Source organism: Spinacia oleracea, chromosome 6 (genome assembly GCF_020520425.1).
Source record: "Spinacia oleracea cultivar Varoflay chromosome 6, BTI_SOV_V1, whole genome shotgun sequence".
Classification (NCBI taxonomy): Eukaryota; Viridiplantae; Streptophyta; class Magnoliopsida; order Caryophyllales; family Amaranthaceae; genus Spinacia; species Spinacia oleracea.
Window position 1 is genome coordinate 84,745,232 of NC_079492.1, and position 14,323 is coordinate 84,759,554.

The 14,323-nt window shown below is 34.9% G+C and overlaps 1 protein-coding gene across 1 annotated transcript in view; it reads left to right on the forward strand.

The window, feature by feature from the left end:
• Window positions 1-1,353: 1,353 nt before the first annotated feature.
• Window positions 1,354-14,323, forward strand: part of LOC110792284 (sucrose transport protein SUC4) — a 34,187-nt gene continuing 21,217 nt past the window's right edge. The window contains exon 1 of the mRNA XM_021997103.2: window positions 1,354-2,019. Within this exon, the coding sequence (XP_021852795.2) occupies window positions 1,434-2,019 (586 nt within the window). The 5' untranslated portion in view covers window positions 1,354-1,433. The remainder of the gene's footprint in view (window positions 2,020-14,323) is intronic.

The following is a 14,323-nucleotide window of genomic DNA, read 5'->3' on the forward strand; positions in this document are numbered from 1 at the left end:
AAAAACACTACCAACCAACAATCTCATATCCATCTGAAGTTTTTTGGGGAAAAATAAACTGATTTTTTTGGTGGGAACAACACTACCAACCAACAATATCATAAAAACAACACTAACAACCAGCAATCTCATAAGAACAACAATACCAACCAATAATCTCATATCCCACTCCTTCAGAGCTTCAGCAAAAGAGCTATTGGTAATCTGATTTCTCGGATGAAGGATCAGTCTATGGCTCGTGTTAAGGAGATTTTGCAAATGGAAATGTATTCTGGTTATACTTGTATCCAGATTACCTATCTGTTTGGAATCGTCTTTTGTTGAATCATGACAAGTTTATCAATATTGTGAAAGGAAAATCAGAATGAAAGAGATAAATTGTAGAGTTGAGGTTTTATTTTTACTGAAAATGGTGGTTGAGTGAAGTAATGAGAGCAGTGTAGTAAATGGGAAGAAGAAAGAGCGTTGGAATTCTCAACCAAAATTTTGAATGTGGTTAATTGCTGAGAGAGTGTTCACACGCGTATTTTTCACACTCAAAGTGTGCCAACAAACAGAGTCAATGGCCGGAAAGTTTACAATTTGGCCGGATTGTTACTCTAAGGTGCCATTTTTAATACAGTTTTTTAATTCAAGGTATTATTTGACAAAACTGAACAAATAAGGTACTAGTTCACAAAGTGAGGTAAAAAGAAGGTACTTTTTGACAATTTTGCCTAATAAATAAGACAACCTATATTTTAATGATTTCTATATACCAATAAGGAAAATATCTATAACCTATATTTTGATGATTATTATATACCAATATAGTTTATATTTCATTTAAATCTATAATTATATTATAAACTGTGCATCACACGAGTACTCTACTAGTTATGTACTTCCTCTGTCTTTTAATACTCGCAACGTTTGTTAGTTTCACGCATGCCAATGCACAACTTTGATCATTTATATCTTAAATTCTCTTTATGCAAAAATTATAAAAAGTTGATATTTTGAAAATACACATTGAGACGAATCTAACAAGATCCCACATACTATGTTTTATCTTATATAAAAAATATTACGAATAGTCAAAGTAGATTATATGAATAGTGGCAAAAGTCCAAACATTGCGAGTATTAAAAGACGGAGGAAGTAACTAAAAAACAAACCGTTTATCTAAATTTGTAAATAATCCTACTACCCCGATCGAACTCTTAACCACATACTTTCGGTAAGCTCCTCAAGCGAAAGGGACAACAGCAACACTCACTTCCACTTTCCAGCAATACCGAACCCCGACCCCACACACGGCCCCACCTTACCCCCTTCCAAAAAATTGCAAGCGTACATCATCATCCCCTACTGTCTCCGCCATATTCTTTGCCACCTTTTCCTCTCCCAAACTCTCCATTTTTCTCCTCCCCAAAAAAAAGAAAAACCCAAAAATGGCAACCCACGCAGAAAAAAAATCCGAGATCACTAGAGAGAGAAAACCCGAATCAAGTCGTCAAAACCGGCCTACAACCACCACCACCGCCCCCACCCGACCAAGACAAAAACCACCACAGCCCACCACAACCCGGCCCACCAATCGAGTCCCACTCAAAAAGCTACTAAAAGTAACTTCAGTAGCAGGCGGAATTCAGTTTGGGTGGGCCCTACAGCTTTCACTCCTCACTCCCTACGTTCAAGAGCTGGGTATCCCTCACGCCTTTGCCAGCATCATATGGTTATGTGGTCCCGTCTCCGGCTTTTTCGTGCAGCCGCTGGTTGGTCACCTCAGCGACCGCTCAACCAGCCGGTTCGGCCGCCGCCGTCCCTACATCCTCATAGGGGCGGTGATGATCATTGTTGCCGTTTTAATTGTTGGATTTTCCGCCGATATTGGGTATTTGATGGGTGATAAAGTTGATTTAGGAGAGAGAAAACGGCCGATGGCAATCGTCGCGTTCGTCATCGGGTTTTGGTTGCTTGATGTGGCTAACAATACTACCCAAGGTCCTTGTAGAGCGCTGCTTGCTGATCTTACTGGTATGTTACACAAATTTTGATTTTTCCTTTGTTAATTTTTTTCGATTAAATTTCTAGTATTTTGTTTTTAATTTTAATTTTTAATTTTGAATTTTTAAATAGAAAGGCAGAAAAAAGAACTGGAAAGTATGAGTGAGACGAATGTTGTTTTTTGCTGGTTTGAGTGTCAGCGTATCAAAGGAGAGGGAGGTGGCGGAGAACACTGCTTTTTTCCTCCTTTAGCAATTTGCTTCTTCGTTTATGTTATAAAAATAAACACCTTTATTCTGGAATCTTTATTACTAAAATACTTGATAATTTAAATATATGTAGGCCATTGATATTTAGCATTAAATTAAGGCCAATCATTTATTTGACTAAAAAATATAAAAATAAAAAGATATTTTTATTTCTTTTCGATTTCGGGTTCGAGTAGTTTGGTGGAGAGACATAAGGTTTTTGATACTAGGCGTTGTGTATAAATGTACCAACTTAAGAATTGCGCAGCAGAGTAGTGAACCAGAGACTCGAATATTACGGAGTAATATCATTGTCAAAAAAAATTCTTTGGGTGTACGGTGTACAAAAGATTGTCTTAACGATTCAATTTGTTCTAATAGTCAGAAAGATAACTTTACCCCCTTCAAGATCATTTATAAATTGTTTGTCCATTGTCACTGTCTCTTTGATGCTGACATTCTACCAATAATTTTGTTATTTTTTTGAATTGTTTTAATCAGTTAGTTTTATGTTATCTTTGACATGGGGCTACTAGAGCTAAACCGACAATTCTAATTTCAAAACCTCTTTTTTATATTTAGATAAGCTATTGCATAGTGTCCTAGAGGATGTCACGAGTGTGGCAAATATATTTATTTTATAGTATTCCTTAGTTGGGAAACAAAGGAATTATTATTTGATTTTTATTTCATGGGCAAATGCATTTTGTTGAATCAGTGTTCATCACTTTGTCATTTAAAATTATCAGATCAGATTGTGTAGATTTGTAGATATTAAACTAATGTTATATTTTCGAGATGTTTAGCCTTTCAAAATGGTAGTGTTTTTTTTTGGGTGAGATGTTTCTATTTTTGAAATGTTCGATATAAAAGTTGGTCTATAAAAAAGTTGGTCTTTACTCTCTTCTCTTTACATTCTTTTCACATGTTTCTAAAACATAGGTTAGTAAAAATTAAATTTAGGGTTGATTAAGTTCAGATAAATACCTTTCCGAAAAAAGTTCAAGTAGATGAAGTTAAGTGCAATTAAAGGTACAAAGTTCAGTTCATAACTAAACAATTCACAATTACTTTCTATTTTTCTAATAATAGTTACACTTCTTTTTCTGATGAATTTCCACATTTTTTCTAAGGAGCATAGTGAATGACATGTATGCTATATTTCTGAGTTAGTTTGGAAGGGTCATTTCTCTTTACATGGTATAGAGTTTCTCCTCTCTTCTGCTTACTATCCTAAAACTGATGACCAAACAAAAGTGGTGAATAGGTGTTTAGAAACTTATTTGAGGTGCATGTGTAGTGAAAAACCCAAGGAGTGGTCTATGTGGCTACCTTTAACAACACCCACTTTTATTCAGGATTGGAGTTCACACCTTATGAAGTGGCTTACAATCAACCACCACCCTTACATTTTCCCTATCTACCAAGAGAGTCATCAATAGAGGCTCTTGGTGAAATTAAATTTCATATAACAAGAGCTCAGTCAAGAATGCAATCACAAATAAACATAGACCAGATGCTAATAGTAGGCTCAATATTATGGTCCATGGTCCGATTTCAGGTTCGTTCAAAGGTTGGGAAGGTAGCCTACAAATTGACACACATCACAGAGATAAGACACGATTTTTCCAAGTATCTGAGTTAGAAGAAGTTTCTAAGAACACTTCCTGTGGTTGCTCATATTCCAGTTTGGTTGCAAGGCAAACATGATGATGCAATTATTAGACCTGAAACAAATCTTGCAAGGCTTAGTTCGATGGGAAGGTTGCCCAAGTCATAAAGCTAGTAGAGAAAGTGATTAGACCTGAATAGTTTCAGAACAAGGCTCATATCTAGTAGTAAGATGCTGGAGATTATGAGCACAAACTTCCTGATTTTGAATGTATTCCAAAGACTTGAGACAAGTCTTTTTTTGAGGAGGAGGATATCATACGGGTTAATTTAGATAAAGGGTTGGTTTAAATATTGGACAAAGTTGACTTGTGTTGACTTTTGTAATTGAGCATTTTGGTCGGAAAATTTGTTACTTTGTTTCTAACATTAGTAGGGATTGTTGTATAAATAGGATCAACAATACATTGCAATGATCATCTAAGAAATCAGTAACCACGATTCGTTCTTATCTCATATTCTATTCATCTCTCTATCTCTTTCTCTCTCCACTGTTTTGGTCCTTTTGGATCAGGATCAGAATTCCCAGAATAATGTGTTTCTATCTTTGAATTACAAGAGAGGTTGCCTCTCCTGTAACATGCGCTGGTTAAAAGGTTAGAAGGGTGACAAACGGATGGAATTGTAAGGGGTAGGGAAGAAGACCAAAACGAACATGGAAGAGGGTGATAGAGAGTGATATGAGTTTATTATTGGGAATTAAGAAAATATGGTGTTATATACGGCGGAGTGGAGGGAGATAATATACACCCATGACTCTACATCACTTATTTTTTTCTCTTTTTTTTTTAATTTTTTTCTCTGTTATATATTTTCCTTTGCAAACTTCTCTCATTTTCTATTTTAAGTTTTATTATTTTCAAAATATATTTGTCCCTCTTCTTTGAACCAATCTATTTTTTTCTTTGTTCCCAATTTTTCGTGCCTCGTTACCCTCACTTTCACTTTCCCATTTTTGCGTGTTTACTCTCTTTATCTTTTACTTTTCTTACTTCACGTTCTGCACACGGTTCCCTACTTCGGTTTATGTTAGCCGACCTCAATCCATTTGGGACTAAGGCTTGTGATTGTTGTGTTTTCTAAAGCAGGATTGAGTTCTCGATATCCTTGTATTGCACAAAATTTGTGTTTATGCACACGATGCATGAGTGACCTTTTATATGAAAATTGTAAGTTTATAAAGCAAAGGCCATGAACTTTTTATGCTTAGGTAAATGGAAAGATTCTAATTTTTATTAAAGGGGTGGAAAGATACTTTTGGTTTAAAATGATATTTTTTCTAGAAATGGATAATTTTTTTTTATTATAACAAAATTAATACGTTAATAAGGGTATAGATATTTCAGGGAGAAACACCAAAAAGTTAAGCATCTCAAACACCCACTTATATAATAGAGATGTGTTTCCAACTTGCCATAGAGAGATAGGGGATGCACATAAAGTAACATTATTATTGTTAGATCACTGCCACTAGTTGCTCCTTTAGTTTCTGTGATACTAATCTTGTTGTGGAATATATATAAAAATGTGAGCTCAATTTAGGAGTACAGATTCACAAGTCCTAGAGACATGGCTAGCCATATTTTACCCATATTACAAAAGACCACTTTTTAGGATAAGATATTTACCCACAAATTTATGCAGAAACTTAGTGGATATTGTTCTCTTACTTTCTAATGTAAAGGAGAGACATATTCTACGGTGAACTAACACTTCTAATGCGATTTCATCCCCACCGAAAAAGAGCCTTCAGTGTAATACACCTTTTAGTTAATGCTTTTTCTTACGCGGTGTTTTAAACTGCAATTGGTCCACTGGTAATGAGTTTGCTATGAAATTTGCTTGTAAAGAGTGAATCGTCCCTTTTGGATGGACAAAAAATGGATGGAGGGATGGAAAAGGGTAAATTACCAAGCGGACAAGCTGGAGGATCAAAACTTTTCCAAATAGGTTTCCACTAATGGTAATGTTTTCGTGTTATTCGTGTCTCAGAGGAAAATACTTCGTCCGTCCTATCCCTCCCTTCCATAATAGCTTTTCTCTTTCTTTTGACACATGGTTTTAGCCTTTTAGGTGATAAGTTATATTGTTGTTCTCAATTGTTATTTTAATGGAAATGTGGATGTGATGGGAGATAGTGGGGTATTATTTTATTTGAATGAGGAAGGATATGAAACCCTAACTTTTTACTAGTGGGAAGAAAGAACTCTTAAGAAAATATAGTGGTCACTTGCCAAAAATTTAAAGGAGCAAAATAAATTGGGATAAAAGAAAAAAAGTTGGCACACTAAATGGGAGTAAATTGTCCTCAAAGTGCGAGTCATGAGGCACTGTTGCCAAAAAAAAAAAAGGAAATATATAACATTTTCTTAATGCCTCTAATTTTAAGTTGATATTCAAGCACACCTTTGAAATTTGTTTCAGATTACAAGTGATCCGATGGTAAAGGGTGTTTTTTGATATGATTTGCTTGCTAAAAGTGAACTTTTTCCCTTTTAATTTTTTGTGGGGAAGGGGGTTTGTCAAGGGGAATGAGGGTCTCTCGGAGAGAGGGATGGTTGGAGGGGGAGAGAGAAAAAAGGGTAAATTACAGAGAGGAAAGACCAAAAGTCTTCCAGAAAAGCACAAATTCCAAAGAGAACTCCATATTTTATTTGACTAAGAGATCAGCCCTAAGTGAAGCTTAGCCCTCCATTCCAAGATGAAGCTGTGTGAAGAAATATTCCGCAAAATTAAAAGTTCTTTCGTTTTTTATCCAACCAGAACATCAACATTACCCCAATGTCTCTCTTGTGGCGTCTGGTTTAGGCAAGGAAATGAGCTTTTGGATATATGTAGTCTTTAATTTTGTCATAATGAGCCATTGAGGTGATTTCCGGTTGAAAGAAAGAAGGGGGTCCGTTTTATTGAGTCGTAATAATTTAATTGTTAGAGGCCTTAGAGCAAGACCACGACAACTTACTTCCCCCAGACGAGGGAGTTAAGGCAGCTGGGACCGTGGGGGGGGGGGGGGGGGGTTTCGTGGTGCAGGAGTTAATTCATCGGATTTGTGATTTTTGTGTGAGACCGGTTTGATTTCAAGGGTCTTAATATGTGGTTTTGATAATAGAAATTGGCAAGTTTAGTTACCTTATTAAACAAGGGTTTGGTTGATCTTTTCTCATAAAAATCCTGAACAACACTGAAGCTTTGTCTCCATTGGATTTGGAGGTATTCATATTTATCTCCAATCACAATAACTACGACACTGCATTTGACTGCGGGATTCTAATGCTCATACTGGAAACTTGTTACTCTTTTGTAACCAAACAAAAAACAAACACCAACCAGTTTCTCCATTGGAATAAATCATCCTACACACGTTGTGCAAGGGTGCTTCGAATAGTCTACATTAGTTTTCTGTCTCTCTAAAACAGAGTATTTTAGGACGTTTATCTCATAAATCCAATTATGTTCCATATTTATGTGGACATTACGAGCTTAGTCTAGTCTTTTTAGTAGTAGGATCTGCTGACATTGATTCAGGAGGGACTATGGAGTGCAATTTAGAAGGTGGACCATAGTGCACAGTGAGCATGGTGCACCTTAAGAACACTAGTTTATAATCAAAAGAACATCTGGTTACGTGAAAAGAACATGAATATATTTTTTTTTATATTTTTAATAAATAGTGAAAATTATATAATATTCTTTATAACAAAAAAGTGAATTATTATAATGCATGTTCTTTTGTCGTAGTGTCATATGTTCTTTTGGTGCACCATGCTCACTGTGCACCATGGTCCATAGTCCACAGATTGACTATGGAGCTCTGCCTGTTAGTCATACCTTCCTCTATTGTTGAAATCGATACCTTGCTTTGCATCTTATAGTGTTTCTTAGCGCTTCCATTTTACAAAGAAATGAACAGTGTCGAACCAAATGTAACTTGTCAAAACATTTTTCTTTTCCCTATTATTTTAAGGTCAAACATGCTCAAGAGTAATCCAACATCGCGGCATAGGTATTGCTGTGATAAAACTTTTGTTGGGAAGTCATGCTGCTTCCTAGACCTATGAGATAATTTGATAGGTGATTCTTATTATACGAATAATTCCTTTAACATAACCATTGACAGATATGAAAAAATCGCTTCTTAAATACTAAAAATAGTTAAAAAAATTGAACCATACTCTAGTTGCTATTGTAAAAAGCAGATGTTAGTTTAGTTACGGAAATGGAATTATTAGAAAGTACCCCGACAACTAGTAAAATTCCTATCTTTCAGCAGTGATGAGGAAAAAAGCTTTCAAGGGGAAGCGAAAATCTCATAGCTGAAGCGATATATTCATAGAATAATAATTTATCTTTTAAATTAGATTAACTTGACAATATGATGCATGGAAAGGAGAAAATCAAGGAAATCTATTAATATATGAGAATGAGAGAAGTATTAGGAATATCATTCTTTTATTAGTTTGCAATAGCATTATATGAACGAAATATGTAATTCATTTTTGGAACACACACATTAAGATATTATCTTTAGGAGCTGTGAACATTTCAGTTGGTGTTATTTAAAAGACTAAACTACCCTCGGTTACTTTACAATTTAAATAATTAATTAAAAAATAAAGAATAAAATAGTCTAGCAAACATCCAAACAAAGAAGTCAGTAAAAAAGTATCACAAATCAAGAAACAATTAAGATATTCTGATTTATTGTAATTGATGTAAATGTTGTAGCATTAGTCAAAGTCCATATTTAGTTAGCGTCATTGACGTAATTGATTGGCATAACAACTGCCATATTATTCTCATATTATTCCCCATGTATTCTGTATATGGGGTTGTAAGATCATGAATGAAATACGGACGTTAACTAAATATGGACGTTAACTAATGCTACAGAATAATATGGACGTTGACTAAATATGGACGTTGATTGGCATAACATTTACATCAATTGCAATAAATCCGAATCAAGGAGGTGATTGGTCTAATTTCCAACTAATTGTTGACTATATTATGCTACAGTTAATGGAAATCAAGCTAATATACATAATATTCTCCTAGATTAATTCTTATAATCAAGGAGGTGATTGGTCTAATTGCCAACTAATTACTGACTATATTATTCTACGGTTACATTATGCTAATTAAGGAGTATATTACAAAATACATTTAGAAATCAAAGAGCTATAAAACCCAATCATTTCCCTTAGACAATTAACGAATTGGACAAAACTAATGCAAGAAGAACTCACTGAAGATCTCGGTATAATCGCCATGGCCCAGGGAGATCCAGCGGCTACGCTTCTCCGCCATTTTCTTCATCTTCGTAATCCTCTTCTCTCTCAACACTTCTAGGCGCGCCGTTTCCCTCGTTTACTGTCGCTTTATAGGCTCCGATTTTCATTCTCACAAATCAATTGAATCGGAGTGCTAAAATCGATGAAGAGGATCACTCCGAATTTCACAAATCAGATGAATTACAAAATATGGTTTATGCACCCGGGTGCACAATGCTCATCGTGCACCCTAATTTGAAATGAACATAAAGTTCAAATACAAAGAACATATTGTTCATATCCAAAGAACATATAGCAAACGAACATATAGTTCAAATTCAAAGAATATATAGTTCAAATATTTCACTTGTACATGTACATTGAAATCATTGTCCATGTTCATTAGATTCTCAATGAATGTTCATCGGGATGCATTATTCACCCGGGTGTATAATCCAAATGGCGGTTGAATCAGGGGGAGAAATAAAATTATCGAGCAGGAATTGGGAACGTCATTTTTGGTTAAATTTGAAGAAATTGGGTTGAAGAAATTGAGTTGAGAGGAAAAGGGTAGGAGAGAGAAAGGGTGGGGAGCAAAGAGTGAGAGCATAATGATGACGTTAATTGGATAAGGAATTGATTGATTAAATTTTGGGATGAGGGTGGAACAATACGTGGCTACTTGCAGCATCATTGTAGCGGTTCATGGGTCCCTCTCTAATAATACCATTTTTCTATTCGTCGACCTTTTAAATCATCTATTTCCCCCCTCCCTAAAAAAGACATAAAAGAAAATTAATCAATTAATAATGCTTACCAATAAAAAAATGTAAGTAAAGGAAATTAATCAATTAATATTGCTTATCAATTATATTAACATTAATTGTAAAATAAAAGAAAATAGTTAGTCAATTGGATTTAATCACAACAGACAATGAGTCAAATATATATATAAAAAAAAAAGTCACAATCAAACACTTAATCGTAGCCAAATATACTCCTTGTTAATCCCTTACTTATTTTTTCCTTTCAAGTATTTATTAGTCACATTTTTGTATTGTTACAAATAAATCATATTTTAATTTAAAATTTTTGAATAAAAAATATACTCCTTAATAAAAATATACCCACTATAATTGATGTTCACGTTTTCGGTAGAGAAATTTTCGAATACTTTTTCTATATATTATAATTTTTTTTTTTTTAATATATTTTCGCACGCATCGCGTGCATATAAAACTAGTATATTATATATTGAGTGCCTTTGTCTTTTTTTGTCTCTATTTTTTTGTGTGAAATTACTGTGTGTGAGCCCACCGTGCTTCTAATAGATTGGTACCAGAGCTAGTTATAAAATATGGCAACAAAAAATAATGTTGTAGTTTTTAAATATCCTAGACTAACAAAATAAAAAGAAAATTATGATTAGTGGTCTCTTTGGATGAAAACAATTCTTGGTGCACAAGGAGTTTGGGAGATTGTTGAGAATGGCTATACACAATCCGAAGATGAGTCAAAATTAACCCATACGGAGAAAGAAGCGTTGGAAAGCGAGAGGAAAAAAGATCAATGTGCATAAACTATCATCCATCAAGGTTTGGATGATGATATGTTTGAGAAAGTTGCTAATACATCTAGTTCCAAACAAGCATGGGATACTTTTCAAAATTCATTTGAAGGAGTAAGTAGAGTTAAGAATGTTCAGCTTCAAACTCTAAGAGGGGAATTTGAGAAAGTTGAGATGTTAGAGAAATAATCCATCTCAGATTATTTCACAAGAGTTTTATACATTGTGAATCAAATGCAAAGGCTAGGTGAGTCAATGCAAGATGCTCGTGCAAGTTAAAAAAATACTATTCTGATTTCAACCATATTGTGGTTGCTATTGAAGCGTCAAATAAAGACTCAGATTCTTTGATGATTGATGAATTAAATGGTTCTCTTTGTGCCCATGAGCAAAGGATGGTTAAAAGGGAAAAAAAGGAAGATGAGCAACAAGTGTTGCAAGCCAAAGATTCTTTTAATTATACGCTTGATAAACAAATGTATCAATCACATAGTAGAGGCGGCCATCGAGGTCGTGGTCGTGGCAGTGGACGTGGTCAAGGAAGAGGGAGAGAAGACCAAAACTCCCAAACGCAGACGAGTAAATAATTACCATAGAAATAGCAATAAGGATAATATTCAATGTTACAATTGTGATAAATATGGGCATTTTTCATGGGAATGTTATGGAAAAAAGGTGCAGCAAGAAATAAATCTTATTGAAAATAAGGAAAACGTAGAAGAGGAACCATGTAATTAACTCTCAAAGTTGAAGATAAGAAAGATGATAACAAAAACATGGTATGTTAACAATGGAGCAAGGAACCATATAACCATATGACAGGAGATAGGAAAAAATTTGTTGATCTTAGATACTTGTGTAACCGGTGATGTAACTCTCGGCGATGGCTGATTGAAAGAAAAAGTGCAATCATAATTGAACCGGAAGATTTCAGTCAGAAAATAATTCCAGATGTATATTATATTCCAAATTTGAGAAGTAACATCTTGAGTGTAGGACAACTTCTGGAGTTTAATGGCTACAAGATTTTAATGGAGGGACAAAAGCTATGGCTTCCTGATAGAAACTCAAATCTCATAGCTATAGTTTCTATAACGAAAAATAGAATGTTTCTTAATAAATTTACCAACGGTTGGTCTAATGTGTTTGAAGAATTGTGTCGAAAATCCTTCTTGAAGGTGGCATATGAGGTTTGGTCATCTTCATTTTGAAGGACTAAAGGAATTGGGACACAAGAAAATGGTAAGAGGATTACCACGTATTAAACATCCTAATTAGCTCCGTGAAGCATGTTTGCTTGGCAAACATTCTACAACGCCATTTCCAAAACAATCTATCACAAGAGCATTAAAGCCGCTTGAACTAGTGCATTCGGACATATTTGGACCTATTAAACCCTCATCACTCGGTAAAAGTTCATACTTCATTATTTTCATTGATGATTAGAGGAGGAAGACATGGGTTTATTTTCTGAAAAATAAATATGATGCTTTTGATTCTTTTAAGAAGTTCAAAACATTGGTAGAGAATGAGAGTGGTTATGAAATAAAAGCATTAAGAACAGATAGAGGTGGTGAATTCACATCTAATAAGTTTAACAAATATTGTGAAGACCATGGAATTCGCCGACCACTTAATGTTCCTAGAACACCACAACAAAACGGGGTAACTGACGGGAAGAATAAGATCATTCTCAATATTGCTAGATCCATGTTGAAAAATAAGAAAATGCCAAAGGAATTTTGGGCTGAAACAGTTTCATGTGCAATATACTTATCGAATCGTTCCCCTAAGAGTTTGGAGAATGTGACACCTCAAAGAAGCCTGGAGTGGATGGAAACCAAGTGTATCACATTTTCGAGTATTTGGATCTATTGGTTATGCACAGATTCCTAAGCAAGTAAGGTCCAAACTCGATGATCGAAGCGAGAAATTAGTTTTCATTTGATATGATGAAAAATCTAAGGGTTAGGGTGAGCTTATCCCTTAGGCTCACCCCCAATCTTCAAACTCTTCCACATCAGCTTTCCACTAACTTTTTCATTATCCAGACTTACATAAGACTCTCCCTTTTTTTACACATTATCCCTAGACTCGGCTTAGACTCGACTAAACTCCTAAAAAAAGATAATTAAATAGGATAAAGTATGATGATATGGTATAATTTGATTTGGTTGGAGAAGAAGTGGAGTCTTAAGTGAGTCTTGGATTTTCAAAATAACTTCAAGACTTGTTGTAGTCTTTTACCACATTATCCAAAGACTTATACTCGAGACTCACCTTAGGACTTGGGATAAACTCACCCTTATAAGTTGTTTAATCCAAGCATGAACAAGTCGGTAATTCGGTAATTAACAGAGATGTAGAATTTGATGAAGAAGCGATATGGGATTGGAAGAAGAAGAAGAATCTTATAATTTTCTTCCTTATTTTGAGGAAGAAAATTCAGTTAACCATGTGTTGGAGACTCCTCCAGGCTCCAGCTACTCCACCGCCTTCTCCTCACACGTCATCACCTTTATTGCATTCAAGTGGATAGTTCAAGTTAACGACCAAAGAAATATAAAAGTCTTTCTGATCTTTATGAAGTTTTATGAAGTGACTGAAAGACTAGAAGATAATACTTCTCTATTTTGTTTATTCTTTGATATTGAGCCAATGAGCTTTGATGAGGCAAAGAGACAGAAAGAAAGGAATGAAGCAATGACTGAAGAAATTTATGCCATCAAGAAAAATAAAACCTAGGAATTGACAACACTTCCAAAAGGAAAGAAGGCAATAGGAGTCAAGTGGATATTCAAAATCAAGAAGAATGCCAAGGGTGATGTAGAGAGATACAAAGCAAGGCTTGTTGCTAAAGGTTACAAGCAAAAGCAAGGCATTGACTACGAAGAGGTATACGCCCCAGTTGCTCGACTAGAGACGGTAAGGTTGCTAATTTTAATAACAACACAATTTCAACGGAAGATTCATCAAATGGATGTAAAATCTGCTTTTCTAAATGGATTTCTAGAGGAAGAGGTGTACAATGAGCAACCAGAGGGCTATGTCGTAAAGGGGCATGAAAGTAAGGTACTTGGACCGAAGAAAGTTTTGTATGGATTAAAGCAAGAACCATGAGCCTGAAATAGTTTGCTAGATAAGTACCTGCATGAAAATGGTTTTTCAAGGTGCATTCACGAGTGTGCACTGTATGTGAAGAAGAAAAACAATGATATTTTCTATGTATGCATCTATGTGGATGATCTTATTGTTGTAAATAATGGGTTGTAACCATGAAAATTAACAATAAAATAATAGGGAAGAACACAATACTCGATAATTGATCTCAAAAGCTGTGACGGATTTTACGCCTGCCCTAGAAGCGTATTTCGCCACCACTGGTACAAGGTTCTCAGTGACGATTGCTCTCCAAGGGTAACACAGCTACCTACCTTCCAACTCTGCACCCCGATTGGAAAGCTGGAATTACTTCAAGAACTGCTCAGATCTCTATCTGACATTAATGACAGAGATAATATATTTTAGGGTTTTTTTCGTTTCTCTGTGTCTCTGGGTATATATCCTGGAATAAATAA